The following is a 27,557-nucleotide window of genomic DNA, read 5'->3' as shown; positions in this document are numbered from 1 at the left end:
ATCCACGCTGCATGGCATACAGGGATTAATCCCCTTCTACTGGGGATCCCTGGGTGGCTCAGCAGTTTAGCACCTGCCTTCGGCCCAGGGCATGATCCTGGGGTCCCGGGATCAAGTCCTGCATCGGGCTCCCTGCATGGAGCCTGCTTCTGCCTGTGTCTCTGCCTCTCTCTGTGTCTCTCATGAATAAATAAATAAAACCTTTTTTAAAAACTTAAAAATGCCCTTCTACGGACTCCAGAGTGAAGAGCTAGTTGGGGGAGCCGTGGGTGGTGGAGCTGTGGGCAGGTGACCGTGGCCTCAGGGCTGCCAATGCCACTCCAGTGGCCTGAGCTGAGCCTCCAGGCCCCATGGTCACAAGCAGGGGTTACAGTGGACCCACACAATCTGGAAACCATTTTGAATTTGTTGCTAATGTTTAAAAAAAAAACAAAAACACTGAGTCACGAACATTTTTGGGAGAACGAAGTAAGGCCCAGTGTGCTGTCATTTGTGGCTGCATATGGAAGGGAACAGAAGAGAGGGTGGTGACCTGTTAGCTATTCAAGAATTAATTGGAATGGCTAAAAAGAAACACCTCAAAATTATGAAGGATGGATCGTGAGCAGTTTCCGACAAAGGAAAGTGAAGAGATTTTGTCTCCAGGTACAGATATGGAAAATGGGAATTCGGTCACATGGCACCTGAATTCCATCTGGTATAGCCATAACTGCTGGAGCAGTGTCGGGGCCCCTGTAGGTGCGGGCCTGAGCCTGGCCCACCTCCCTCAGGGGGCTCTGTGTCTTCGGGTCTGGCTGGGCTGGCTGGATCTCTGTCACCGTGGAAGAGACCGGGCAGTGCCTCATGCTGCCATTAGGTCAGAAAGTGCCCAGGATATCCAGAGAGGCCCACTCACTGTGTGATTCTCTCTCTGTAGGAACCTGTCAGCCCTCAAGGAGGGCTGTTGCAAACGGGCCTCTGGCACTGGCCCAGACACAATCGATGGTGCCTTTTTCGGGGTGAGCAGTCCCCCGACCCCCAGTGGTGGCCGCGTCCCTGTGCCAGGACCACCGGGGCCCAGGCCTCCCAGACTGCCTTCATCAGATGGAGCCCCAGGGTGAGAAGCCGGGAGAGGCGGACGGGGTGTGCATCACGCCCCAGCTGCTCAAGTCTCGCTCGGGTGAGTTCGCCCTGGAGTCCATCCTGCTGCTGAAGCTTCGGGGTCTGGGGCTGGTGGACCTGGGCTGCCTGGGGGAGTGCCTGGGGCTCGAGTGGCTGGACCTGTCCAGCAACGCGCTCACCCAACTAGGCCCGCTGGCGGCCCTGCGCCAGCTTGTGGTGCTCAACGTAGCCAACAATCGGCTGACGGGGCTGGAGCCGCTGGCCGCCTGCGAAAACCTGCAGAGTCTCAATGCCGCGGGCAACCTGCTAGCCACCCCTGATCAGCTGCAGTGTCTGGCTGGCCTGAGGGGCCTGGAGTACCTGCGGCTCCGTGACCCGTTGGCCCGGCTCAGCAACCCATTGTGCACCAGTCCCTCCTACTGGGCTGCGGTCCGGGAGCTGCTTCCTGGCCTGAAGGTTATCGATGGTGAGCGCGTGACTGGGCGTGGCAGTGAGTTCTACCAGCTGTGTCGGGACCTGGACAGCTCCCTGCGCCCTGGCTCCAGCCTTGGCCCCCGGGCCGCTGAGGCCCAGCCCTGGGTAGAGCCAGGGTACTGGGAGTCATGGCCCACCCGGAGCAACTCCATCCTGGAGGAGGCCTGCCGGCAGTTCCAGGACACCCTGCAGGAATGCCACGACCTGGACCGCCAGGCCATCGACAGCCTGGCCAAGGCTGAGCAAGCACTCAGCCCTGCGGGCACTGCCTCATCATCCTTTGTGTTTTGAGTGTGCCCGTGGCCAGTGACAGCTGGGCAACTGGCCCTGGGATGGGTACACAGCAGCCTGGCTGCCTGTATCTGCGCGCCCGCTTTGGTGCGTGTCATCACAGTTTCATCACTCTGGCCACTGGGCTTGCAAATCAAGCTCTTTGCTTATCCGTGTTCCTGAGAGCAGCCCCCTCCCTCACACCCCTCCCTCATACCAAGGACACACCTGCCCAGCTGTCTCCAGGAGGTGTAAGGGCCCTCTTCAGGCCGGTGGCAGGGTGTGAGGGCCTCCTGCCTCCTACTCTGCGAACCTGGAGAGGAGGCCCTGTGTGGAGCCATGCCCACAGCAGCTGCCACCCCTGGCTGCTCAGGTCTGAGGCTTTAGTGGAAGAGCGCTGCATCTTCCCAGGGCTGAAGGTGAGAAAGGCAGGGAGGGTGTGTGTGTCGCCCCAGCCAGTCCTGGGAGAGGGGCCAGAGCCTGGAAGCTGTGGTCACCCACCTTCCAGAGTTGCCTATCCACATGACCCTCTGCTAGGTGCTCCCGTCCCATGTCACACAGAGCCCTCACTGCCCGTTCTCACCCACCTGATCCCTATTAAATCTTCCTGTTCTAAGCATCACTGCCTGTCCATTTTTGTGGGTGACCTTTGTTTTCCCAAGCACGAGCGCCTGAAGGCAAGACGATGTCCCTGGGGCCCTGTTCTCTCCTGTTTTCTGAGCATTGGACAGGAAGTCTCCTGCTCCCCCTGGGGCTCTGCTCCTCTTGGAGCACCCTAATCCCACAGTTGAGCTTAGGGGAAGGAGGGCATGCAAGAGGAGAGAACATCTGGGAGAGCACTTTTATTAGCTCGGGGATGATGGGATTGTCCTCCCTGAGCTCAGGGACAGGCGGGGGTCCTTTGCTGGTTACCTCCTGCAGCTGTCCGGGAAGCGGGACCCAACTCTAGAGGAAAGGAAAAGGAAACCTGAGATTGGATGTGAGGGAGGGTGTTGGGGTCAAGTCAAGCTCTCTTCCCTTCCCCAGCCTCCCTTGGCCCCACACCAGCCGAGCTTCTAGCCCAGAACTCACAAGCTCTGTCTCAGCTCCGTGGTGACCTCCCCTGTCCGCCGGGGCACCTACCAGCACCTACCTGTGGGGCCTCAGCTGGGAGGCGGGGCCTTGAAGAAGGCAAATTGTCCTGGGAAGTAGTAACTGTGGGGGTCCTCGCCTGCGCGCTCCACCCTGCTGCACTGAGCCTCCTGGTGCTCCTCAGGCTCCTGCCAGTGCAGGCAGCTGCTCAGGCCAAGGGACAAACAGTGCCCGGGGAGAGTGTCCCCGTGGAGGGTGCTCCCCGGAGAGGGGTGACTGCACATCCCTTAGGGAAGAGTGGGGCCAGGCCCAGAGCCCCTCCTTGCCCCTCACAGCTTCCTCACCCCTTACCTCCTCCCCTCACCTCCACTCTTTTCTCATACCCCCTTGCCCCTCCTCATCCCCTCCTTGCTCCTCACCCTCCACACACCTCAGTCCATGCCTCTGCCTTTTTTTGTCTGTTTGAAGATTTTATTTATTTATTCATGAGAGAGACAGAGAAAGAGGCAGAGACACAGGCAGAGGGAGAAGCAGGCTCCCTGCAGGGAGCCCGACTTGGGACTTGATCCCGGGTCTCCAGGATCATGCCCTGGGCTGAAGGCAGGCGCGAAACCGCTGAGCCACCCGGGCTCTCCCATGCCTCTCCCTCTTATCTCTCCCACAGGCCCAGCTTCTCCACCTTCCCAGCCTCTTCCCCAGCCTCCCCACCTCTTCCTCTGCCCACTCTTACCTGGTGAACCTGTGTGTGGATGGGGCAGTGGACCATCCGGCCTAGAACTTTATCTGCAGAGTTCAGCTTGATGCAGGCCAGGCATTTCCGCTTCCTCTGAGGGAGGGGAACGTGGGGCCGGGACAGGAAAGAGGTCAGGGCAGGCATGCAGCCCCCCCTCCAATCAGGGTAGAAGCTGGGGGTGCTGCCTGCAGTGGGGAGCAGCCCCCCTGGCAGGCCCTAGAGCAGAGGGGCAGGGGTCCTGGGGCCAGCTGGCTTCTGGTGCAGCCCACCTGGGGCCTGGGAGATTTCAGACGTCAGAGCACCCTATGGTTTTCAAACTATGGACCGTGTGTGTGTGTGTGTGTGTGTGTGTGTGCGCGCGCGCGCAGAACTCCTTCCCCAGATGGGTTCTCCCCACCTGACTTTCACTGGGGCCATTCTGATGAACTGTTCTCAAAAGGTTTGACGTGAACACAGGGGTCCTGACATAAAAGTGTGGAAAATCACTGATACAATCCAGTCCCTCCCTTAACGGATGGAGGGAACAGGCCTTCAAAGAACCTACTGAGTCACAGGCTGGGGCTCGGAACAGCTGGGACATGGGGACTCCCCTGTAGCAGTGGTTATGCCCCCAGGGGGGCTGAATGCAGTCAAGCGCTGCATGAATCAGCCCAGGCTGGGCTGTCTCTATTTGGAGACTCAGAAAGTGGAGAATTCACGCGGCCTGGGCTGGGGGCCAGCTGAACCCCATGCCCGGGGCTTCTTTCACCAGTGGCCTGACGCCTGAGAGAGGAGCCCCGGGGGGAGGAGGACAGGAGGACAACATCAGATCCCCAGTCTCAGACTGAGCCTCTAGAAGTGGGACCACTGCTCCACCCTCAGGGCTTCTTGCTGGATCTCTCCACCTAAACCAAAATTACCAACCCTCATACTGAGCAAATGCCCCATCTCTCTCTCTTTCTCTTTCTTTCTCTCTCTCTCTCTCTCACACACACACACACACACACACACCCTCGGTCTTCACTCACCCCATTGGGTTTGATTTTGCAGTTGGCTTTTTTCCAGTCCTTCTTCCGGCAGCTCGTCTGCTGGAGTTTAAATTCCAGCCTCACGAAGGTCCCTGCAGGGAAGGGCTGCCCACAGAGAAAGCCAGCAGCTGGCTGAGCATGCAGATCAATTCCTGGATGGGCCGGGTCCCTCCTCCCCCATCCCCCGCTCCTCCCCAAACAGCACATCTGAGAGGGTGGCTGGGGTGTCGGCCTCTCCCTGGAGAACTGGGTGCTTGTTGAGCCCAAGCACGTTTCCACCTGCTTCCTGGGAGCGCACCTGTGGCCTCAACCCCTCCCCTCCCCAGGCCACGCCACTAACCGTGTCCTCGGCTTTGTCCACACTGGTCTCCTTGAAGGCCCACTGAACGGGCGGGTGCTTATGAAATTCTTCCAGGGCCACCTGCAGGCCCCGCTGCTGTGCTGCGGTGAGCTCAGCCCTGCCCAGACCCACCGCGCCCAGCCACAGGGCCAGAGGGATCAGCAGCTGCCACATGGCCTCACTTGGTCGTCGTGGCCCTGCAGAGAGTGCTTAGTCCTCAGCCCTTCATGCCAGCCGCCGAGCTGCCCGCTCCCTGGCCCTGCCGCGGGGCTAGCGCAGGGGGGGCTGCCTGACCCACTCTGGGCCCAGGTTGGAGGGGCGGGAAGTGGCCCTTTTGTCGAGAGAGCCCTGGTATTCCCCTGGTCCCCTGCTCCTCCACCCTGCCCCCCACCAGTCTGGGGCCAGCCCAGCCCTGGTTGGGCCTAGTCCTGGGAAGGTGCTGAGCTGGTTTTTGTCCTCAGGCCAGCAGCGTGGGAAGCCCCCCCGCCCCCGCCACCCCCCCCCCCCCCGTCTACTCCCACCCTCCCCCTTTCCCCTTCCCACTTTCCTGGCCCATTCCTTCTCCCCCGCTGCGGGGTCTCTGGTCCCCTGTCTGCCCGCTGCCCTCAGAGCTCCTCTCGGCTCCCCCATCTCAGCCTCTGGGGTCTGCTGGCTCGCTCCCAGTCCCTGGAACCCTGGCCCCCGCACTCCCTCAGTCCCCCAAGGCTAATTCAAGGGGGAGGGGCAGGATATAGAATGGAGGCCAGCTGGAGGCCAAATATTTCTGGGAGGACGTAAACACAGGGGAGGGGCCCAGAGTAGGGTGGGAATCGGGAGGGTGCTTAACCCTCCCTGTGCTGGGGCTGCCCAGGACCACCAGCCTCCGGCCCTACCCCTGGCCCCACACCCTGGGGTCTCACCTCAGCCCCACCAGGGCTTTCTTCAGGGAGACCCCCTCCTCCTTAACTTCTTTTCTGGGTCTTCCCTGCCACTCCTCTCCCAGCCCTTCTGATCTGCCCCCTAATGCATGACTAGGGTTGCCTGAGGCATGGACTTACCGCTCGAACTCTGTGTGTTCCGGTGGCCTGAGAACAAGAAAGCTACAGATGTGGAGACGGAGGTCCTCTCGCTGAAAGATACCAGGTGTTGCCTTACAACCGGTTGACAGATCTCACCCCTGGAGCTGCTCCTTTGGCCCGTCTCCTTCCATCCAGCTGTCCCCCTGGCCCACTCTCCCCCCTCACCTCTTCTATGCCTCAGGGTCTCTGCTGCCCTTCTCCTGGATGACTCGACATCAGGCTGTTAGCCTCTTCCTGCCCCCCCTTCCTCTGGTCAGCCCCCATCTCCTCCCACTCCCACCCCCTAGGCCCCTCCAGCTTCCAGCCCGCCCAAGGCTCCTCCCCACCCCGTTAGGACCGGCCTCCTGGCAGCCTTCCGAGACCTTCCTCCCATCTACCGGCAGGCCTCTCTGCTGAGATCTTGCCACCAGACCTTGACCCCAACTCTGGCCAAACCACCCTCCCCTCCCCCTGGCCCAGGAGCCCAAGCATTTGGTGGTCTTGCCCCAGCCTCTCCTCCATAGGATATGGGGCTACCCTCCCCACTCCCTACCCACTGTCCTGCCTCTGTAGGGCTGCCCTCTTCTTTGGCCCCAACTGGGTGACCAGTTCCCAGCATCCTCAGACACACATTTCAGGAAATTCTTCCCAGAAATACAGCCATCCTCAAACCCAATGAGACCTTGAGGAGTCATTTGACCCCTCCTCCTGCCTCCCAAGCCCTAGAACCACACGGAGAAGGAAGGCATCTCTGTTAGAGATGAGTCTCGTGTTCAGCAACTTCTATAGGCAGCAAACATGTTCAGTCTTGATCCTGCACATCCCATCCTTAGTGGTGATAGATTCAGGGGTCTCGTGTGGGGCTTGGGGAGCCTGCAGGCGCAGCAGAATGGTACGATGGAATTCATAAGGCTAGTGTGGACTGGGAGGAAAATTGTCCAAACATTGCTCAACTCTCATGCATCCTAAGCAAATAGGAACAAGCTCCGCGACTCGGTGGGTCAGGAACCAGTCCTGCCATTTCTCTGGCTCAACCTATGCTAATTGCCCAAAACAGGGTCTTGTTTACCTTCCCAAATCCCTAGAACTTCTGCTTCCTTCTCTGCAAGGTGGGGATCAGAATCTCCATGCTAAGGGCTTGTTGTGAGGTTTAAATGAGGACCTTCGTGGAAAGTGACTGTTGGCACAGGGTTTGGGGCAGATTTCCTCCTCTTCCCTATTCACCTCTGCCATGGATCTGCACAGGGAGCTGACAGCTTCCTCTTCAATGTGCTCTGGGGGCACCAGCAAGACCCTTGACTTGAGTTACCTCAGGCGGTTACCATGGTTCCTTCCCTGCCGTCATGTAGAACGCGTCATGTGTCTTGTCCACGGCTATCTCCTCTTCCATCTTCTTTCTCCTTGTGAATTTATACCTTTTTACTCATTTACCATTGTTTTGATGGAGTTTTGGGAGGGAGTAGGGATAAACATGTGTGATCCACCATGTTTAAATCAGAGTCTGTGAGTTATTAAAGAAGAAAATCACTACATATATAAATACATACACACACACACACATATATATATCACTACTATAAATATATAATTGTGTTCCCCTAAAATTCATATGTTGAAGTCATAACCCCAAGTACCTCCAGAATGTGACTGTATTTGGAGATTTGGACTTTAAAGAGGTAATTAAGATAAAATGAGGTCAGAAGGTAGGGGAGAGGACCAATCCAATATGACTAGTGTCCTTATGAGAAGAGATTAGGACTTAGAAGGAGGACCATGTGAAGACACAGGGAAAAGACACCCACCTACAAGCCAAGGAGAGGAGCTTCAGAAGAACAAACCCTGCCAGCACCTTGATCTTGGACTTTTGGCCTCAAGAATTGGGAGAATAAGTTTCTATTGTTTAAACAACCCAGTGTATGGACAGTCCTAGCACACACACACACACACACACACACACACACAGGAAATCCTTGTCTAAGACTTGGTACTATGTGCCCAACCTGATTATTAGAAAAGTCAAGTTTTTGTCTATGTGGCACAATAATCAGGTGCTTTGTGATCAAAAGAATGAAAATAAAATGGCTAATACCAAGCTGGAAAAAATCAAAATTGCCTTTTTGAGAATAAACATATGAATCTTGTATTTTATCTGGAAAAAAACATAAGAAATCAGGATGCATTTGTAATGTTTTAATGTGGCAGGAAAAGAAACTTGGAATTTAATCAGTGGATGTAACTTAACATTAACATACCATTAACATTTTGAAACTTAGAATTACTCTTTCAAGAAAATTCAACAAACTAATAAAAGGATTTTGCATCCTAATGAAGTTCATTTCAGTCAGCTTCATGGATGCAAAAAATATTTTCCTAAATCAAAGTGGTTGAAAGGCAGATAACAGGCTGAATGTCCAACAGATCTCATGGGAGTCCATTAAGCCTCACTCAAGGATGCACCACGAGATGGAGATGGTGAGCGCAAGCTTGGTGCGTCACACTGCCAGTCCTCAGCCAGTTTTTTCAAATAACAGGCTGTGGGATTATTAATTCCACAGGAGGGGCAGAGGGAGATAGAGAATCCTACACGCCCAGCACAGAGCCCAATGGAGGGCTCAATTTCATGACCCTGAGATCATGACCTGAGCTGAAATGAAGAGTTAGAGGCTTTAACTAAGTCACCTAGGCACCCCAGGGATTATTTTTCTTAGATACTTGTGGTAGCCTGTAGTCGTTTTTTGATTCCTGGTTTAACCATAATAACTTTTAACTCCATCTGACCCATAAATCATGCTAATTTGTTGCCATGATTTTATCTACCACGCACACTCTATTAGAACTGTAAAACAGGGCAGGCACAGATAATAAGCAGCGTTTCCACCAGTGGAAGGCACTTAGAGTAGTTTAGATGCTGTGAAACTAAATACTTGCCAAATGTTAATCTTTTGGAATTCATTTTATTTTGTATATTATTTGTCAGATGTAGTAATTTAATGGAATGTTACTATATGGTAGTCAAACATGTCATATTACTGTGATTTCTAGATAACATCCCCAAAATAAACCTAAAATCGTGTTCAACAGGAAACTGTCTTCTCATGTGTTAAGACAGCTGAGGCAAACCACTCCTGAGAACATCTGAGGCCTCATCAGCCAACTGTGAAGGCACCAAATTTAACTGTGACCCAGATTTGGTCTTGGAGCTGCTGAGGAGGCTCTAGGTTGAAACCAAGTTTACATTCTGATTCACCACATGAAGTTATTTGAGAAGGGTCTGGGGAGGATTGAGCCAAGGTTGGAGGTAGCACTTTCGTTATATGGCGAATGTGTATGGATGGGCATTCGTGCATGGCCACATGTGCCACTAGCAAGAATGAAACACTTGAAAATACACCTGCTTCTAAAAAAAAGAAAAAGGAAAAAAAAAAAAGAAAGAAAGAAAATACACCTGCTTCTGCTAAATTGCAAAGACCTCACAAAGATTCTGGTTAGAATTTTCTTGTGTCTCCAAATCAAGCTTGGCCTTCAGTAGATTTTAAACCAAGAAGGTTGGGCAGCCCCGGTGGCGCGGCGGTTTAGCGCCACCTGCAGCCCGGGGTGTGATCCTGGAGACTCAGGATCGAGTCCCACATCGGGCTTCCTGTATGGAGCCTGCTTCTCCCTCTGCCTATGTCTCTGCCTCTCTCTCTCTCTGTGTCTCTCATGAATAAATAAATAAAATCTTAAAAAAAAAAAACCAAGAAGGTTTACACACAGGCTTCTAAATCCATCTTTCGCATTATGTTGAAGAAGACACAACCTGATGCCAGTCTGGAGTAGAAAAAAAGACATAGCATCATAATAATAGACGAAATTTGACCTTGAAAGGGTAAAAATGTAGATCTCTAGGTAAAGTCAAGTATCTTTTCTCTTGGCCAAAATAAGTTTGTTAGCTTTTCCTGGCAATGTAGGGTTCTGAGAGCAAATCATCAAGCAGTGGTAAACATCACCAGAACATCTCCTGCCACTGAGCAGCGGTCCCCCACAGAGCCAGAGGTTCCTCAAAAGTTCTCAAATTCCTGTCATTCTAGAATAACGTTCCAGATAAAAGAATATGTTGAAGGCGCTACTGCCTACAATCAAGAGTTCTTCAAGCAGGAGAGTCACAGTCTCAAGTTTGCCTCTAAATGTCTTCTTTGCCTCACACATACTGACTGGATATTTCTTAAGAGGAAAAGTGGAATTCTTCTCTCCCGGGAAGCTCCGTCAGACTCCCATCATCTGCTTAACAAGCAGGGAAGAGCGTTTGAAATTTGCTGGTAGGTAAGCGATGGTCCAGACCACTCCCTTGGCACCTATGTGGTTGGTGGAATCCAATTTGCTCCCCATTTCCTTATGCATTTGGCCCCGAGGCACTGAGTTCCTGCCACCCTGGACCTGATGCCTTTCTCCAGTCTGGCTGCAGTAGAAAAGACTGGCCAGATTCCTGCTTTCTCAGGTGACATGAGCTTTGGGCAACAGAAAAGCCAGGTAGGGGAGCCAGGAGGGGATGGGGTGGGGGTGGGTGGGCTGATAAGGACCCTAATCCGGGTTGAGAGCCGAACAAAGGATATGAGTCTGTGAATGTTACCTTATATGGCAAAGGGGCCTGCAGATGTGAGTTGGCTAAGAATTTAGAGATGGGGAGATTATGTGGGGGAACTAAAATTAAATACAAAATCTCCTACCGACGCAGGAAAACTCTCTGCAAAGGCAGGAGAGAAAGAAAACAGTTTTATTATCCAATAAGCATTAAAGCAGAAAGAGATGCATGTCCCAGGCAATAGGCTCAGAGATGAGGAAAGCAGGAAGAGACCTCCCCCTGTTACACAGCCCAGCAGACCAGCCCACTACTCACGGGCTCTCCAGGTACAGCCTGACCAGGCATCAGGCAAGAGGACTTCCCTGGTGCCACCGTTGGCCACCCATCGTTCATCCACCTGGTGATTGGGGTAGCACCTGTGTTTGCCCATCGCCTTCATCCTAAGGAGGTTTTAGTGTCTTTAAGAAGCCACAGTAGGGGTGCAGTAGTCTCTCCTGTTTTATGGCAGGAGGCAGTTGTGCAGCTCAGAGCCGGGCACCTGCACAAGTCAGGTCTCTGCCCTCTGGTGAGTCACCATCTCCCTTGTAAACACCTCGAGGAGTGCCTCCCCCCCGCCCCGGGGCCTTGGAGAAAGGCCTGGGCTGTGAAGCTGGCGAGAGGCTCCTTTCCCAGTGCATCTCAAAGGGGCAGAGGAAAATTGACAATGACAACTTTCCTCAAGTAATGCTCTGAGGGAAGGAGTTGGAGGAGAAGCTCTATCTTGTTTGCACCAGGGAAAATTAGAACTTATTTTTCTTAGTTTTAATTTGTATTTGCCCTCATGGTTGGCCTGGATCATCTAGGTGGCCCCTACGTGTGATCACAGGTGTCCTCACAGAAGGGAGGCAGGGTGAGCTCTGAGTGCACCTGGGACAGATGTGACAGCTGAGGGGACATGCTGGCTTTGAAGACAGAGGCAGGGGTCCTGAGCCCAGGTGCACAGAATGCAACTCTAGCAGCTGTAAAAGATGAAGGGACCAGCTTTTCCCTGAGAGCCTCCAGAGGGAACACAGCCAGGGATGCCTGGGTGGCTCAGTGGTTAAGCACCTGCCTTTGGCTCAGGTCGTGACCCTGGGGTCCTGGGATCAGGTTCCACATTGGGGCTCCCTACAGGGAGCCTGCTTCTCCCTCTGCCTGCGGTCTCTGCCTCTCTCTATGTGTCTCTCATGAGTAAATAAATAAAATCTTAAAAAAAAAAAGAAAAGAAAAGAAAAAGAGGGGCAGCCCAGGTGGCTCAGCGGTTTGGCACCACCTTTGGCCCAGGGTGTGATCCTGGAGACCTGGGATTGAGTCCCATGTCAGGCTCCCTGCATGGAGCCGGCTTCTGCCTGTGTCTGTGCCTCTCTCTCTCTCTCTCTCTCTCTCGCTGTCTCTCATGAATAAATAAATAAAATCTTAAAAAATAATAAAATAAAAATAAAAATAAAAAGAGAGGGAACACAGTCTGGCCAATGCCTCCAATTCTGCACCAACTGCCTTTGGACTCCTGGCCTCCAGAACTGGAAGAGAACGAATGTGTGTTGTCTTAAGCCACCAGGTTTCTGGTAATTTGTCACAGCAGCCACAGGAGACACCTGCCAGTGGGAGGTTCAGGAGGAGACAGGCTTCCTGGGAAGCACGTTTTTTGGAGGAGAGGGTACTTGAGCCTGAATCTGAAGAAAATGATGAGTGAACCCTCTAAAGTTCTGCAGGAAGGGTGGAACAGCCACTACAAAGCCCCCTGGGGGGACCGGGCTACTGTGGCTGGGTGGTGCCCAGCAGAGACAAATGTGGTCAGACCTCAGGGAACCTCAGAGGCCTCAGCTATCTGTGGGGTTCTCAAAAGGCCCTCTGCTGTGCTTCAGAGAGTAGGAGAGGCTGCGCAGGGCAGGCCTGGGGGCAGCAGGGGTACAGCTGGAAGGTGCCCAGACACAGGCCTCGCCGCCCTGGAAATCAGATCTCTACTTACCTGGTTTCCTTTGGACCAACCTTGTGCTTTTCCTTTCAGAAAGACAGACTCCTAGAACAACAGCAGGGTGTCTGGTGCAGCACTTTGTTGGGGGGGGGGGGTAGCATTTGCTCTCAGTCTGGGGCTGCCCTTATGGGGGGTCTTGGCACACAGGAGGAGGAGCAGCACTGTGATCTTTTCCTGAGGAGTTTTCAGGCAACCTAGCAAGATCCGTTCATGGGAGATGCCACCCTGGGACATTGAGGGCTGCTTCCCCAACCCCCAGGTCTATGCCTGGGGGGCTCTGGATGGAGAGCTGGCAGCACCTGCAAAGGACTAGAGGGCCTGGCCTCCACCCAGCTGAGCGTGGGACCTTTCTACCTCCTCCTCACATGGCCCACAAAGTCCCAGAAGGAGGCTATGAGGGTTTCCCATCTGCCTTCAGGATGCTGTCTGAAGCCAGAGTTAACAATTGTTAGTTGCATCAGAGCGAAGTTCTCTCTTCTCTCTGGCTTCCTACTCTCCTCCGGCTTTCCAACAGTCATCCATTCAAAACTAATCAACAAGTACTTGGTTTTATTTCATGTGAAGCACTACCCGAAGAAAGATTTCCATCGCTAAACCGGGCTTGGAAGTCCTCTCAACGTCCTTTCACGCTGTGGGAAAACAGCATGGACCACTTCTGGGTGGCTCATGATGAGGCCCAGCACATGGCCCAGGGGCAGATGGCAGGCACTGACTCACTGTGTCAGGTGCACGGTGACTCCTGTGTGGAGGACTGGGACTGTGTATCTGTGAGAAGTGGATGCACTTTGCCCTCTTGCAGATACAGGACTGCTTCTAAGCTGTCCTCGGTCCTCTTCATAGAGGATTTCTGGAGACATTGTTCCCCTCATCCCCTGGTATGCCCACCTACTTTGCCATCTAATCCAGTAGTGGGGGACCAGGCACTGTTGGAGGGAAAGAGGGATCATCCCAGAACCTCTGTCAAGTTTTGCTGTCTGGTGGGTCCTGTACCCTAGATAGAGCAAGCATGCCAGAGCTGAGACAATCTCCATTGGGTTAGGCAGTTTGCCTGGTTGCTGTACCATACCCCCTACATCCTCCTCTAAGGCATATTGAAGGATGGAGTCCCAGGTACCTAACTTACCAAGGCCTAGAATTCCTGGCTGGCATAAAGGTATGGGAACCCCTCACAACTCCTGTGTTCATTTCCCTTCTGCAGAGTGAAAGCCCCATCATTTTCTTTGGCTATGCCAAAAGAGGAAGTTGCAACGGATGGTTAACTCCTGATTGGGTGGGAAGACACTTCTAGTGGGGACCAGAGAGGGAGGGACTTAGGTGAAGAGCCTTTTGGCAAAGAGAGACTGGTTACCAACAGATAAAGATCCTCTAGGGCTCAGGAAGGAGTTCCCCTTTGAGGGTGCTTGTGGGAATGTAGCATTGGATGTGCCACATTTATTCATGAACTGATAGATATCTCACAATTATTCTGTGCTGTGTCCAGCACTTGGTGCTTTTCCCACACATATCAACTTTAGTGGTTAAGAGTAGAGCTGGTTTCTTATCAACCCCTATCTAGCTGTGTGGCCCTGGGCCAATTCCTTAACCTGAGTCTCAGTTGTTTCATTTGTAAAATGAAGACTAGAAGGGTCTGTTTTCTAGGGTTGTTGGGAGAATTGAGATGTGTATGTGAAGGGTTTATCACCATATCTGACACCAGATAAGAACTCCCTACATATTAACTCTCCTTACTTAGTATTTAGGTAAAAATTAGGATACCTTAGAGGCACCTGGGTGGCTCAGTTGGTCAAGTGTGACTCTTTATTTTTTTATTTTATAAGTGTGACTTTTTTTTAAAGATTTTATTTATTTATTCACGAGAGACACAGAGAGAGGCAGAGACATAGGCAGAGGGAGAAGCAGGCGCCATGCAGGGAGCCTGACGTGGGAGTCGATCCTGGGTCTCCAGGAGCACACGCTGGGCTAAAGGCGGCGCTAAACCGCTGACCCCCCGGCGCTGCCCAAGTGTGACTCTTTAAGAAGAATTTTTTATATTTTTTATGGGACACCTGGGTGGCTCAGTGGTTTAGTGCCTGCCTTTGGCCTAGGGCATCATCCTGGAGTCCCAGGATCGAGTCCCATATCAGGCTACCTGCATGGAGCCTGGTTCTTCCTCTGCCTATGTCTCTGCCTCTCTCTCTCTCTCTCTCTCTCTCTGTGTCTCATGAATAAATAAATAAAATCTTTAAAAAAAGAATGTTTAAAAATTATTTTATTCATGAGAGACATAGGCAGAGGTAGAAATAGGCTCCCTGCAGGGAGCCTGATACCAAGACTTGATTCTAGGACCCTGGGATCACAACCTGAGCCAAAGGCAGTTTCTCAACCACTGAGTCACCCAGGTGTCCCCTAAGTGTGACTCTTGATCTCAGCTCACATCTTGATCCTCAGGGTTGTGAGTTCAAGCCCCCGAGCTGGGCTCCATGCTGGGCACGGAACCTACTTAAGAAAAACAAACTAGAGTATCTTCTGAATGCACTGATAGACAAATCCATTTTTCTATAACCATCAAACTTGACATACATTGTGCCATATGCTGTGAACATATCTTCTGAGCACCAAAATTCATGATCTGACAAAAGTTTTCATGTTTGTGAATTTTATATAAAAAGTATAAAACTTATACATTTAATCTACAAATAGAAACCTTGACTGTGAAAGCTAAAGACCTGAACAAATGGAGGGACATGAGTCTTAAATCTCTTCAAACAGATTTTAAAATATTGACAAGAAAACTTTTAAAATAGTTGACAAATTCTAAAGTTTATTTGGAAGACTAAGTAAGTGACTGTAGCCAAGACATTTTTTTTCCTGGGGGGAAAAAAGGAATCTGTGTGCATTGGGAGTACTTACACTAGTAGATATTAAAACTTATTTTCTGTGATAAAAGTACACACGTAAAATTTACTTTGGGGTGTGGTGGCTGCTCTATATAAGACACCAAAGGCAGGAACCATAAAAGCCTTTTACTTTATAAGATATGAACCCACCAAACACTGTGAAATAAAACCAATCTCCCAGCTTTAAAAAATGGACAAAGCGAGCAAAGAGACATAAGTAAATTTACAAAAAGAAAAAAAAAAAGAAGATACAAACAGGTAATAAATATGTGGGGAAAAAAAAGCCAGCTAACTAGTAATCTAGGAAATGAAATTCAAAACAATGAGAAATAATGACTTTAAATTTGAAAAAAATAGCCTGTGTTGTTAAGGATATGGAAAAATGGGCATTTCTCAAGGTAAAGCTAATAAATTTTCCTGGAAGATAATTCAGAAAAACATTTAAAAACATACACTTTGCCTTTGATCCATCAGTTCCCCTCTCCTCGAATTTTAAAACCAGGCATGTGCAATAAAAGACGGAACTATAATGATACGGAGAAACAAGAAAGTTTACCGGTACATTTATGCAGCCGTTAAGAATCATGTCATAAGAGAATATCTAATAAAATGGGAGGAAATTCACAATATTGTTAGTGAAAAGGGAAGGATACGTTTTCACAACGCATTATGTCAAACATGCAGAGATAAAGCATAGGAAAAAAAACCTGGAGGGGACAGACCAAGATTTGAAATGTAATGGACTCTAGAAGCTCAAAGTACGAGAGATCTTTATTTTCTGTTTCTGATAGGACCGGCGCAACAGATTGAAGTGTTTTGAAAATGATCGCACGATCAACACTGACTTTATTGTAAAGCATAGAAGTACACGACACCGTGCCCGCCTGGAAAGCCCAGGAAGTGTGTGTGGTTTGCAAAGCCCCGGCCACCTGCTCGGCGGTGAGTCACGGGCGCAGGCTCGCACCTGCCTCCGCGCCGCCGACCGGCTGCTGCGCGGCTCCCAGCGCGAGGTCCGAGGCGGGGGCGGCCCCCGCGCCAGGCCCCGCGCCGCGGGCCGCGGGCCGCCGGGAACGCCTGCTCTCGGTAATTTCTGGAATCGGGGGCATTCCCTTTCTAAAGTTTGGGCGGTCGGGCTTTTCCTTTCTCCACTTGGGAACAAACCAGAAGCCGGGCTTTCGGGTCAGCGCGCCGCCCCCGGCCGGGGGGCATCTCGGGGCCGCAACGCGGCCAGCGGTCGAGGTGGCCGGGGGGCGGCGAGCGCTCTCTCGGGAGAGGCCGGCGAGGACGGGTCTGGCCACGCGGGCGCGCAGGGACGCGCGTCCTCCGTCGGGACAAAGGGTCGGGAACTTGCGCCCGGCCTGTCCCGGAAAATCCGGGCTGCGGTCGCCATGGCTACGGAGCCGGGCTCCAGGCGGCGGCCCCCAGCCCAGCCCAGCCCGCGAGGGGGCGCTGGGAGGGGGCGGGGGCGGGGGCGGGGGCGGGGGCGGGGGGGACGAGCCCGCCCGCCCCGCCCCGCCCCGCCCTCCGGCCGCGGCCGCCGGCCCCAGCCCGTGACTGACCCTCGGCAGCTCCTGTAGTCACGTGGCGCTGGGAACCGGCGGGGGGGCTGGGCCCGGGCCTGGCAGTTGTGAACTCGAACCTGCCGCTGTCGCCGCGCGGGGCGGGGAGCGCGGCCGCCGGCGCCGGCGTTCCGGCCTCATGGACGCGCGACGCGCCTCCGCGCACCCCGCCGGAGAGGTTCGTCCCGGGCAGGGCGCGGGGTTCCACGCGGGCCCGAGGCGGGCGGCCCTACCTGCCGGGCGCGTGACCGTGTGCGCTGTGTGGGGGGGACGGTGGCGGACCGAGTGGGGGGGCGAGCCCGCGCACCTGCGCACAGGCTCCGCGAGGTGCGCTCTGCGTGGGGACCCGAGCGGGCCCACTGGGGGCGCGCGGAGCCGGGTGTCCGCGACGTGAACCGGGGACACGCGCGAAAACAAAAGGGGGGTGTGGGGTCGCCGGGACCCTCTGCCATCCAGAGGGCACAAGGGGATTGTGACCGAGACCTGGCCACACTCGCTCGCCCTGCGCAGCCCCTTGGGAACCGGGCCTGGAATTCCTGTTGGGAGGAGGGTGGGGGAAGGGGAGCCAGCAGGGATTCCAGAGTTTCTGCCATCCGCCGGCCTTTGGCCATCAGCATGGAGAATTCGTGCTGTGACCTTACCGTGGAGGAGATGACCCCCAAGCGCTGTCGTGTACTTCCTTGGCGAAGGGGGCAATATTCATTTATTAATCCAGTATCCATTAAGGTTACTCGGCCGCTCGGGGTGTGGGGCTTGGGTGGGGGAGGGGGCTGTGGCTGGCGAGGACACAAAGATGACTGCCCTAGAGGAGCTCAGAGCCTCATGCATGTTTTCTCTCCCCTCCCCGCAGGTAAGGCTGGCCTCTCTGCACTCAGAGGTCTGAGCTCTGCCATGGGGGTAGGGGTGTCTTTACTGCTGCAGTTTTCTCTGACATCTGGGGGCCACCAGAGTGTGGGCCGAAGCAAGCGCTACAGCCGCAGAAGTATCCCCAGGAGGAGCTGGAAAAAACCTCATCTCCAGCTCCACGGTCTCCAGGGTAGAGTCTGACCTTCTTTGTTGGGTTCCCAAATCATTCCACAGCCCCAGTGCTCAGATCTCATCCTGGAGGAAGGGAGTCACCTGGGGGTGGGGAGGAGGGAAGGATCACTTTCCCAAACCAGTGGTCTTCTCTGTGCTCATTCTGGTCATGGAGAAGGAGGCATGTCTGAGCTGCTCAAGAGGAGTTCGGCTCTAGGGAATTTAGGAGGATGTGCCTGGAGCTTGCAAGCCGGCAGTGAAGGTCCATTAGGAAGCTAATGACCACCTACTCCTCAGGGCCTTCAGGAAGCTCGCCTCGAGGAATCTCGGCTCCCTGGCACTGTGGAAGAGTGGAATGTAGGACAGCCCCTCCTGGGGTTGGCAGGGGACAAGGATTACAGTCTTGTCTTTCTTCCCCTTCTTTTGCCCCAATAGTAATCCCTACCACCCCGAGGGAGGCAGACTGTGGGTGTTCCTTGGACTTGGGAGAGCTTTCCTTCCTGCAGTGTCCTAATCATGTGTGTGTGGGTAGAGGAGGGCAGGCAGGCAGTGTGGGCACAGTCTGGACAGGCAGTGGCCCGGCGTTATGCAGTGCTGCAAGTAGCATCTAGCACTCCCTTCCTGTTTCCCAGAAGCGCTGTTGTCTCTTGCTCTCCAGGCTTCTACCCTGACAGACTGAGGTTAGGGAGGCCAAAATGCTCCCTGTGGTGTGATTAGAGCCCAGGAGAGGGTAAATAGGATAAAGGCTGTAGGAGCTTCTTTCTGTGGGAACTTTACAAACCCAGGTGTTTTAAAGGAAAGAACACTGGCCTGGGACTTAGAAGACCTGTCACCTGGTCTTGGTTCTGCTGTTGGTTTACTGTGGCCCCTTGGGCGAGTCCCCTGTCCTTTCTTATGCCTCAAAATTGCTTCGTCTGTCAAACAGGGAGCTTCATGTTCACTTCTCCAGTCTCTGTGTTTTGTGAAGCTCAAATGTAGCAGCAGGAAATAGTAGAAACGAGCAGAGGGCAGCAGGGAAGCACTTGTAAAAAGCATAGAGCACCATAGGGAGAGGTGACTACATTTTCCAGTGAGTCCTAAGGCAGGAATGTTTGCTCAGCCAACGCTGGAGTGTTTACTTCATGCCAGACACGGGGTGACTGGCATGAGGGGGGATTCCAAGAAGTGTCAGAGTTCCTTCGTTCTGGTAGTTTCCAGGGCCAGTTAAATACTTAGGACAAATACACTCAAAATGGTATCTAGAAGTGCAAGATTGAAATAATGTAGAACATACAAGGAAATAGAAAAATAGTCCAGATTCAAGGGCTCTAGGAGTTCAGAGGGACGAGCTCCTCGAGGGCCTGGGGTTGGCCAGGGAGGAACTGGGGCAGGATAAATTGATCTCCAGAGTGACACTGCTCTTCCACCCTCAGCAGAGGAAGAACCCATGCTGGAACGGCGCTGCAGGGGCCCCTTGGCCATGGGCCCGGCTCAGCCCAAGGTCTCTGGGCCCTCCCAGAAGTTGCCCCAGACCATGGAGAAGGAGCCCCACGGGCTGAGGTTACAAGGCACTTCCGAGGCCCAGTTGGGCAACCAAGCCCCCAGTAAGGCCCATCGATGTGCCCACTGTAGAAGGCACTTCCCAGGCTGGGTGGCCCTGTGGCTTCACACCCGCCACTGCCAAGCCCGGTTGCCCCTGCCCTGTCCTGAATGCGGCCGTCGTTTTCGACACCCTCCCTTCTTGGCACTACACTGCCAGGTCCATGCCGCTGCCACTCCAGATCTGGGCTTTGCCTGCCACCTCTGCAGGCAGAGCTTCAGAGGCTGGGTGGCCCTGGTTCTGCATCTCCGGGCTCACTCAGCCGCAAAGCGGCCCATTGCCTGTCCTGAATGTGAAAGACGTTTCTGGCGACGAAAGCAGCTTCGGGCTCATGTGCGGAGGTGCCACCCCCCAGCCCCGGAGGCCCGGCCCTTCATATGTGGCAACTGTGGCCGGAGCTTTGCCCAGTGGGACCAGTTAGTTGCTCACAAGCGGGTTCACGTAGCTGAGGCCCTGGAGGAGGCAGCAGCCAAGGCTCTCGGGCCTCGGCCTAGGGGCCGCCCTGCGGTGACGGCGCCCCGGCCTGGCGGAGACGCTGTTGATCGCCCATTCCAGTGTGCCTGCTGTGGCAAGCGCTTTCGGCACAAGCCCAACCTGATCGCCCACCGCCGTGTGCACACGGGCGAGCGGCCCCACCAGTGCCCTGAATGCGGGAAGCGCTTCACCAATAAGCCCTACCTAACCTCACATCGGCGCATCCACACCGGGGAGAAGCCCTACCCGTGCACCGAGTGTGGGCGCCGCTTCCGCCACAAGCCCAACCTCCTGTCTCACAGCAAGATCCACAAGCGCTCAGAAGGGTCGGCACAGGGCGCCCCGGGCTCAGGGAGTCCTCAGCTTCCAGCTGGCCCCTTGGAGGCCTCGTCGGAGCTCGCTGCAGACGCCCAGCTGAGACCCAGCCAGGAGCGAGCACCGGAGCCTCCGCTGGAGGCCCCTGGGGCGCCCCTGCAGGACCCGGCGGCCGCGCCCCCATCCCTGTTCACCTGCGATGACTGTGGCCGGAGCTTCCGGCTCGAGCGCTTCCTGCGGGCCCACCAGCGGCAGCACACTGGGGAGCGGCCCTTCACCTGCGCGGAGTGCGGGAAGAACTTCGGTAAGAAGACCCACCTGGTGGCGCATTCCCGGGTGCACTCGGGCGAGCGGCCGTTTGCCTGTGAGGAGTGCGGGCGCCGCTTCTCCCAGGGCAGCCACCTGGCCGCCCACCGGCGCGACCATGCCCCTGAGCGGCCCTTCGTCTGCCCGGACTGTGGCAAGGCTTTCCGCCACAAGCCCTACCTGGCGGCCCATCGACGCATCCACACCGGCGAGAAGCCCTACGTCTGCCCAGACTGCGGCAAAGCATTCAGCCAGAAGTCCAACCTGGTGTCCCATCGGCGCATCCACACAGGCGAGCGCCCCTACGCATGCCCCGACTGCGACCGGAGCTTCAGCCAGAAGTCCAATCTCATCACCCACCGTAAGAGCCACATCCGGGACGGCGCCTTCTGCTGTGCCATCTGTGGCCAGACCTTTGACGACGAGGAGAAGCTCCTGGCCCATCAGAAGAAGCATGATGTCTGAGAGGGCAGGGGCTGCAGAGACCAAGGGAAGGGGGTGGCCTGAGCGTCATTTACAGGCGTGTTGCTGTGGGCCTGTGCTTGGGGGTACCTGTGTTGCTGCTGCTTTAGGAAAGGGGTGGGAGAGCAGCCAGTGAGCTGGGCCCTGTTAAGGAGGGAGGTCTAGTCCCCAGCGGCCAGGGAAGCCTCACTCAGTGCAGGGGGGCTCAGGCCTCCAGCCGGTGTTTGCTAAGGTTCTGCCCTGACCATCCTGTGCCCTGGAAAAGTAGCAATAGCAGCTCTACCTACCCCTTAGAGCCCTCCAGCTGGAGGGGCCACCAGGGGACAGGAAGTCCCTTCCCCTCTGGTGTTGACGCCTTAATGTCCTTGTCTTTTATCATGAGTTCCTTCAGGTCGTTTTTTGGAAGTAGGTGTGGTACAGTCTTAGTAAATGAGCACTTGGGAGGAAAAGTGGACCAGCTGGATACACCTGGGAGAACCTGCTGGCCTTGTTAGACAGTTCCTGGGCCTTTTCCAGCACAGAGGTGAGGCTGCACTGCTCGAACCTGTCCCACTCCGTCCCCTTCTGCCCCTGCCCCTGCATAGGCACCTGGACTCAGACCCATCTACTGTTAGCGCTCAGCTCCACTCCACCTCCCCAAGATCAGTGCACCACCTTCCCGGTGCTTAGAGCATCCCCTGGCTGTCAACAGCTCTGTGTCCAGGCTTTTGTCTGAACACCCCAACCTTCCACTCGTTCCAGAACTCAACGTGGTGGGAAGGACTGCCCCAGTGATAATGGAGGGTCGGCTGACAGCATGAAAGGGACAAGTTTCCTTTTCAACATTTCTAGGTTATGGATGCCCAGCCTTCCCCACCTCCGTCCACCTCCACACTTAGTTGACAGGGAGTCCCCACCTCCTGAGGCCCTGGTTCTATTGTAGGATAATTCTAATTGTTAGAAATTCTTCCTCATAATGAATGGAATCTGCTTTCCTGTAATTTCTACCTATTGGGCCTCGTTCTGTTCTCTGGAATGAAACAGAACAACCACTTACCCTCCTTTTCAAACTAGAGAATAAAGATTTGGTTTTAGAGCTGGTGGCTGTGTGTTCCTTTCTCCCTAAAAGCCTTGTAATTTGAGAGAGGGGAAGCATGCTGCTCTGGGCTTTGGTTGGGGGGGGGGGAGTGAGGTGGGGGATGGGTGTTGCTAACGGGATAAGTGCCTCCACTCTGAGTTCCTTTGCACCTTACCTCCAATGCTTCTCCAAAGGAGGCCAGGCACACCCTGCAGATGGGGCTGGTTCTGCAGGGACTTGGCTTTCTGTGGGGTCAAGTTAGACTTGGCAGGGGCCAGTTATCGGAAGAGTTCTGCTCTGAACCTTCTGCAGTGCCTTCCTGGCTGGCCTGCTGCAGTTCCCCACATATGTGGCTACAGATGCTTCCCTGCACTGGTTGTTTCATACAAATTTGAGTGCTTATTTTTGACAAATATCAGTAGGCCCTTTTCGTGCCAGTTTTAGTAATTTCTGCACAGATCCCGGCACCTAGCACACAGCGCATAAAAACCACAATTTCTGTGAGTGGCATTTTGCAAAGAAGTTCACCTAAATTATCCCACATAATCCTCGTATGGTAGGTACTCTTTTTAGAGATGAAAACATTTGCTCAAGGTCATGTGACTGGCAATCACCAGAGGCAATCGAAAACCCAGGTCTATCTGACTCCCGTAACCTGTGCTCCTGACCACTGCCACAAGTTTATTGGGTGAATGGCGTGTGCTGCTGCTTTGGCAAAGATAATTATTAAATGCCAACTATGCTTATGCTTGATGTGATGGTGACTAGGGGTTTGCCAAGATAAGACTTTGTCCTTACCTCTAAGAGGCCTAAGTCTGGAGAGGAACTGTGTGTGTACAGCTAATGAGCAGAGGGAGATGGATGGGGCTGAGTGGGACTCTGTGTAGGATGGAAACAGATGGCTTCCAAATTTCATATTGGTTAAAGCCACTCCATGACTTCATGGAGCCACTTAAAAACCTGTATAGTTAATGGCGAATTATCTTTCAGAGACTGGAAGCATTGCCTCAAGAATGCCACACATCAATATATCTCTTTAAGGGACCCCAGGGCTTCAAGGGAAAAGGAGCAATGCTTTTTGGGGGCTAGAGGGCAGGAAAGTAGGTCAACGTCTAGGGTTGAGGGCAGGGAGCAGGACACAGGTCCTCAGGTATCTAAGGTTCATAATTGGGGGGTTGGGGAAAAAGATGAGGGCGGGAATCTGACCAGGGCTCCTGACTTTGAAAGATCACTTTTAGAGGAACTGCTCGGGTGTGGGGAAGCCAGCATTGGGTGTCCACTAGTGCTGCACTGCACCTGTTTTGGGGTAGAAATGGTTTGGAGAAGTCCAAAGTTCTGGGAAAGCCACAGAAGTGACTTTGAGGGGGCTGGTAATGCTGGGACGGAGTGATCTTATCCATGGGTCCTTCCTGGGTCCCTTGGAGGACCTGGTGGTTCCCATGTCCTTGCTCAGCATGGCACATGCTGACAGCAGTCTTGAAGGAGGAACTCCACTAGGAGGGGATCATAGTTCTGAGGCAACCCGTTTCCCCCTCTTTTCTTCTACAATTACAAAAATACTAAATTATCTTGTCAAAATTTAATAATGCAGATATATAGTTTTTAAACGTGCAAGTCTTTCATTCCACCAATTCTGTCCTCTTTTTTTTTTTTTTTTTTTGAAGATTTTATTTATTCATGAGAGAGAGAGAGAGGCCGAGACACAGGCAGAGGGAGAAGAGGCTCCATGCCAGAGGAGTGTGACATGGGACCCAATCCCGGGTCTCCAGGATCACGCCCTGGGCTGAAGGTGGCGCTAAACTGCTGAGCCACCCCGGCTGCCCTCTCTTTTTTCTCAATGTAAATAGGATCCCAATGTGCTTCATTCTTTCTATCCTTGAAATACCTTTGGTCAGGAAATGTCAATCTGGGGGAAGTCTTTCACTCTTTAGAGGAGGAAACATGCCCAGAGAGAAGTGGTTTTCTCACTCATAATCAGTGGCAGATCTGGAACTAGAATACTGGAATTCCACAAGCCTTTGGGAAAAACCTCCAGTAGGTGCTCTAAAAGATACAGATGAACAGGATTCTTTAAAAAGCTGACAGCCTAGTGGTGTCTGGCCTCTGTGTGGGGTTTTACACTGTACAAATGCTTCTTTTTTTTTTTTTTTTAAATTTATTTATGATAGTCACAGAGAGAGAGAGAGAGGGGCAGAGACACAGGCAGAGAGAGAAGCAGGCTCCATGCACCAGGAGCCTGACGTGGGATTCGATCCTGGGTCTCCAGGATCGCGCCCTGGGCCAAAGGCAGGCGCCAAACCGCTGCGCCACCCAGGGATCCCTGTACAAATGCTTCTATAGACCATAGAACCAGTTTGGGTCCTGCAAAAATCCAGAAAAGTAAGTATGTAACTAGGAAATTACTAACTTTTTTATAGATAAGTCAAAGTCCAGAGACAGAAAAGTATCTTTTGTAATAGCTGCAAAGAAGTTAGTGGCAAAACCAATAAATCTCAGTCCAACGGTATCTATTGTTGTGAGGCCAAACAATAGCTGGGCTCAACGCAAATGCTTAGTAGGCGCCTACTGATTAATTAGAATGAGGTCCACCAGCATGAGGGTAGGTTTGTAGGAAGTCTCAGAGAGGCCAGCTTCTGTTTTTATCCACCTTGCGTCCCAAAGGCAGTTTCGAAGCAGCTCCAGAGAGAATCCTGCCAGTGGGAGTTGACCTAGCTGGCTTGAGGTAGCAGTGTGAGGAATCTTATTGGCATAAAGGAGCATTTGCTTTCAATTAGTGTGGGTAGAAGAGAAAATTCTCTTTTCTGAAGATCTCTAGGAGCAGTCAAGACCCTCCTTGGCCGTATGGACCCTGGCCCTAAATCAGCAACCACACTCCGCCTAGGAACGCGACGTCTTCAGACTGCTGTTTCCGGTCGAGAAAGCGAGGGGGTTGGATTTAATGAGGTCTCCGTGTCTCTCTCGTGGAGAACCCCCAGGATCGTTTATCCGGTGCCCACGACCTGCCCGGCGCCGCGCGGGGTGCGGTGTGCGGTGGGCGATTTCTCTCGGGTCGTGCGAGGCAGGTACAGTTTCTCACTCTATAACACTTGGCGGCTGTAGTGCCAAGTACCGCCACTATGTCACCTGCACACGCGAGTGTGAGCATCGGAGTGGGGTTCGCGCGTCCTGTGCCCCGGGATCGCGGCACCAAAGCGGGGCGCGCGCGTCCCTGAGTCGGCCGGAGAGTTGCGGAATGACGGGATCGATCTGAGAGCGCGTCCGCGGGTCCGGAGTCAGAGGGAGAGCCCGGCGGAGGGAAGAAGAGGTGCCGTGGCGCCGTGGGGTCACCGGTCCCCGGCCTCGCCCTCGCTCCTCCTCCCTCGGAGCCCCCGACTGCCTCCCCCGCCGGCGGCCAAAGCGTTAACGCCGCGCGGGGGGCCCGGGAGGCCCCGCGGGCTGCGAGGTCAGCCCGCCCACGCGGGCTATTGGCTCAGGAGAACAAAGGGGCCGCCCCGCGGGCTTCTCCGATAGGGTGGAGCTGGTCATCTGAGCGGCGCAGCCAATCAGGAGGCGGGACGGCCCCGGGGATGGCCAGGCCCGTTAGCCAATCAGGGGGAGGCGCCCGCCCCGCCTGTCCCGGGACTGGCGGGGCCGGGGAGCCCAGTGCCCAAGTCGCCCCGGGGTGGCAGTTCGCGTTAACCTTAACCACAAAGTCAAGGTATTTATTCCCGTCCCCTCCCTCCGAGTCCCTCCGAATCCGGGCGGGAGGGGCGTGTGGAAGGACGGACCGTGCTGTGGGGCCAGCGCCCGGCCCGCTCGTCCCGCGCTGCCTCCACCCAGCCGCGGGCTGGAGGCGGCCTCGGGGGTCTCGGGGTCCCCTGAGCCCCCGGCGCTGCGGCCCCCAACTTTCCCCACCCCCACACAGCCCCTGAGGGAAGGGGCCCGGGTCGTGCGTGGGAGGGGGCTGCAGGCCGGGGCCCGGGCGGGGGGTGGTGAGAGCGGGAGGGACGGGGTGGCGGGCGAGGCGCTGACCCCCTGGTCCCCCTGGGCGCCTTCTGCCCAAGCGCTGGCTCGACGTTCGGGGCTGTGTCGCTGTGTCCGGAAGACGGAGCTTCTGGAGGGCAGGAACCCCAGTGCTCGCCGCACAGTGACACCGAGTAGGTGCTTAATAAGTGATTCAATGAGTGGGCATGAGGATCGGGAGTGCGAACAATGAGAAGGAAGCACCCCCCAGAAATTGGAAGTGTGTGTGTGTGTGTGTGTGTGTGTGTGTGTTGGGGGGGCTCCATTCCAGGAAGATGGGCACCGAGTCAAGACTTCAGTGGGGGTGGGGTAGGAACTGGGGGCTTCTTCCCCTGCAAAGGCGGAGGATGACAGACATGCAGCCTCCTGCAGTCCTTTGGGCCGGGTAGAGCCTGGAGCGCGTCCTGCTCAGCCAGCCTGGGCTTGGGTGTGGTCAGAGCCCAGGAGCCTGAGACTGGCTGATGTCCAGGCTCCACTCTTAGCTGTTCTTTTTGGGTCCCGTGTTCATTTGTAAAATGAAGAGATTAGAGGACATTAGTTTCCCTTCAACTCTAGGTGCTGTGATTCTGTGCTTCTAATCCGTTCTGGAGTAAAATTTCTGTATGGTGTTTCTTTATTAAAATTTTTGTTAATGGTTTTCAGCACACGGGACCTTGGGCTGGATGTTGGGGAGAGAGAAATACACGTTAAGATGTTTACAGTCTTGTTGTGGAGGCATTGGATTGCTATTATGCAACGTATGTGGCATCAGGCTGGGTGGGTGCACAGGCCCCTACAGAGAAGGGCCCCTACCTGAGACTGCCATATCCAAAGGGGCTTCCTGCTCAAAGCGATCCCTGATCTAGGCTGGGAGAAGAAGAGCTGGGCAAGAGTATTCCATGACTGGTCACAGGCCAGCCAAGATGCTGCAAGGTCAGGGAGTCACGTGTTGGGACAATGGGGAGCTGGGAGGCAGGATGAGTGAGCAGAGGCCAGGTTCTCAGTGGTTTTGCCAAGAAAGTTTTAGCTAAACCTGAAAGTGCTGGGGAATATTTTAAGCAAAGTAGTAACAAGTCCTCATTGTGATTTTAGGAGAAATTACTTTGAGTTCTGGGTGATGAATGGATCGGAGGGGCAAGATAAGCTATAAAACTATTAGTGTCTTTGGGCAAGAAGCAGTGAGGCCTGAACTGAGGTGGGGCAGTAGGAGATCTTGGAGGCATTAAAAACAGCACTGGTACAACTTACTGACCTATGCGTTGTGAGAGCTGCACTCTGTGTGGTAGTGAAATGTGGTGGTGGTTTTGAGAGGCCTGATGAAGACCATTGTCCCCACTGGAGAGGCAA

The 27,557-nt window shown here is 54.1% G+C and overlaps 4 protein-coding genes across 20 annotated transcripts in view; 3 read left to right on the top strand and 1 right to left on the bottom strand.

Moving 5' to 3' along the window:
* Window positions 1-1,083: 1,083 nt before the first annotated feature.
* Window positions 1,084-2,467, top strand: LRRC61 (leucine rich repeat containing 61). Its single transcript, XM_072777049.1, has one exon. The coding sequence runs from the start codon at window positions 1,084-1,086 to the stop codon at window positions 1,864-1,866; it is 783 nt and encodes a 260-aa protein (XP_072633150.1). The 3' UTR covers window positions 1,867-2,467.
* A 205-nt stretch (window positions 2,468-2,672) lies between these two features.
* RARRES2 (retinoic acid receptor responder 2) lies at window positions 2,673-6,635 on the bottom strand. Of its 2 annotated transcripts, none has more exons than XM_072777065.1 (7): window positions 6,587-6,635; window positions 6,034-6,104; window positions 4,997-5,193; window positions 4,657-4,761; window positions 3,647-3,742; window positions 2,978-3,104; window positions 2,673-2,790 (listed from the first exon to the last, which is right to left on the bottom strand). In XM_072777065.1, the coding sequence occupies exons 3-6, from the start codon at window positions 5,168-5,170 to the stop codon at window positions 2,988-2,990; spliced, it is 492 nt and encodes a 163-aa protein (XP_072633166.1). In that variant the 5' UTR covers window positions 5,171-5,193; window positions 6,034-6,104; window positions 6,587-6,635; the 3' UTR covers window positions 2,673-2,790; window positions 2,978-2,987. The 2 variants fall into 2 exon arrangements, with proteins under 2 accessions (XP_072633166.1, XP_072633165.1); XM_072777064.1 differs by lacking the exon at window positions 6,587-6,635 and adding an exon at window positions 6,220-6,372.
* A 9,631-nt stretch (window positions 6,636-16,266) lies between these two features.
* On the top strand, window positions 16,267-22,247 carry REPIN1 (replication initiator 1). 9 transcript variants are annotated; one of them, XM_072777033.1, is made up of 3 exons: window positions 16,267-16,399; window positions 17,870-18,055; window positions 19,452-22,247. In XM_072777033.1, the coding sequence occupies exons 2-3, from the start codon at window positions 17,911-17,913 to the stop codon at window positions 21,173-21,175; spliced, it is 1,869 nt and encodes a 622-aa protein (XP_072633134.1). In that variant the 5' UTR covers window positions 16,267-16,399; window positions 17,870-17,910; the 3' UTR covers window positions 21,176-22,247. The 9 variants fall into 9 exon arrangements, with proteins under 9 accessions (XP_072633134.1, XP_072633130.1, XP_072633132.1 ...); XM_072777029.1 differs by having other exon boundaries at window positions 19,449-22,247; XM_072777031.1 differs by lacking the exon at window positions 16,267-16,399 and adding an exon at window positions 16,448-16,543 and having other exon boundaries at window positions 19,449-22,247.
* The window catches only part of ZNF775 (zinc finger protein 775), a 26,931-nt gene continuing 15,644 nt past the window's right edge, over window positions 16,271-27,557 (top strand). For 2 of the 8 annotated variants that reach the window (XM_072777046.1, XM_072777040.1), the window contains exon 1: window positions 25,798-25,926. Coding sequence is in view for 2 of the 8 variants with exons in the window: in XM_072777037.1 (XP_072633138.1) it covers window positions 25,796-25,926; window positions 26,273-26,365 (224 nt within the window). In the remaining 6 variants the exon portion in view is untranslated. Of the gene's footprint in view, window positions 16,400-25,771; window positions 25,927-26,272; window positions 26,366-27,557 lie in introns of those variants that run through there. The other 6 variants (XM_072777037.1, XM_072777039.1, XM_072777038.1 and 3 more) reach the window with 6 other exon arrangements.

Source organism: Canis lupus, chromosome 15 (assembly GCF_048164855.1).
Source record: "Canis lupus baileyi chromosome 15, mCanLup2.hap1, whole genome shotgun sequence".
NCBI lineage: Eukaryota > Metazoa > Chordata > Mammalia > Carnivora > Canidae > Canis > Canis lupus.
The sequence above is the reverse complement of the archived record's forward strand: the minus strand, read 5'-3'. Positions and strand labels throughout refer to the sequence as shown.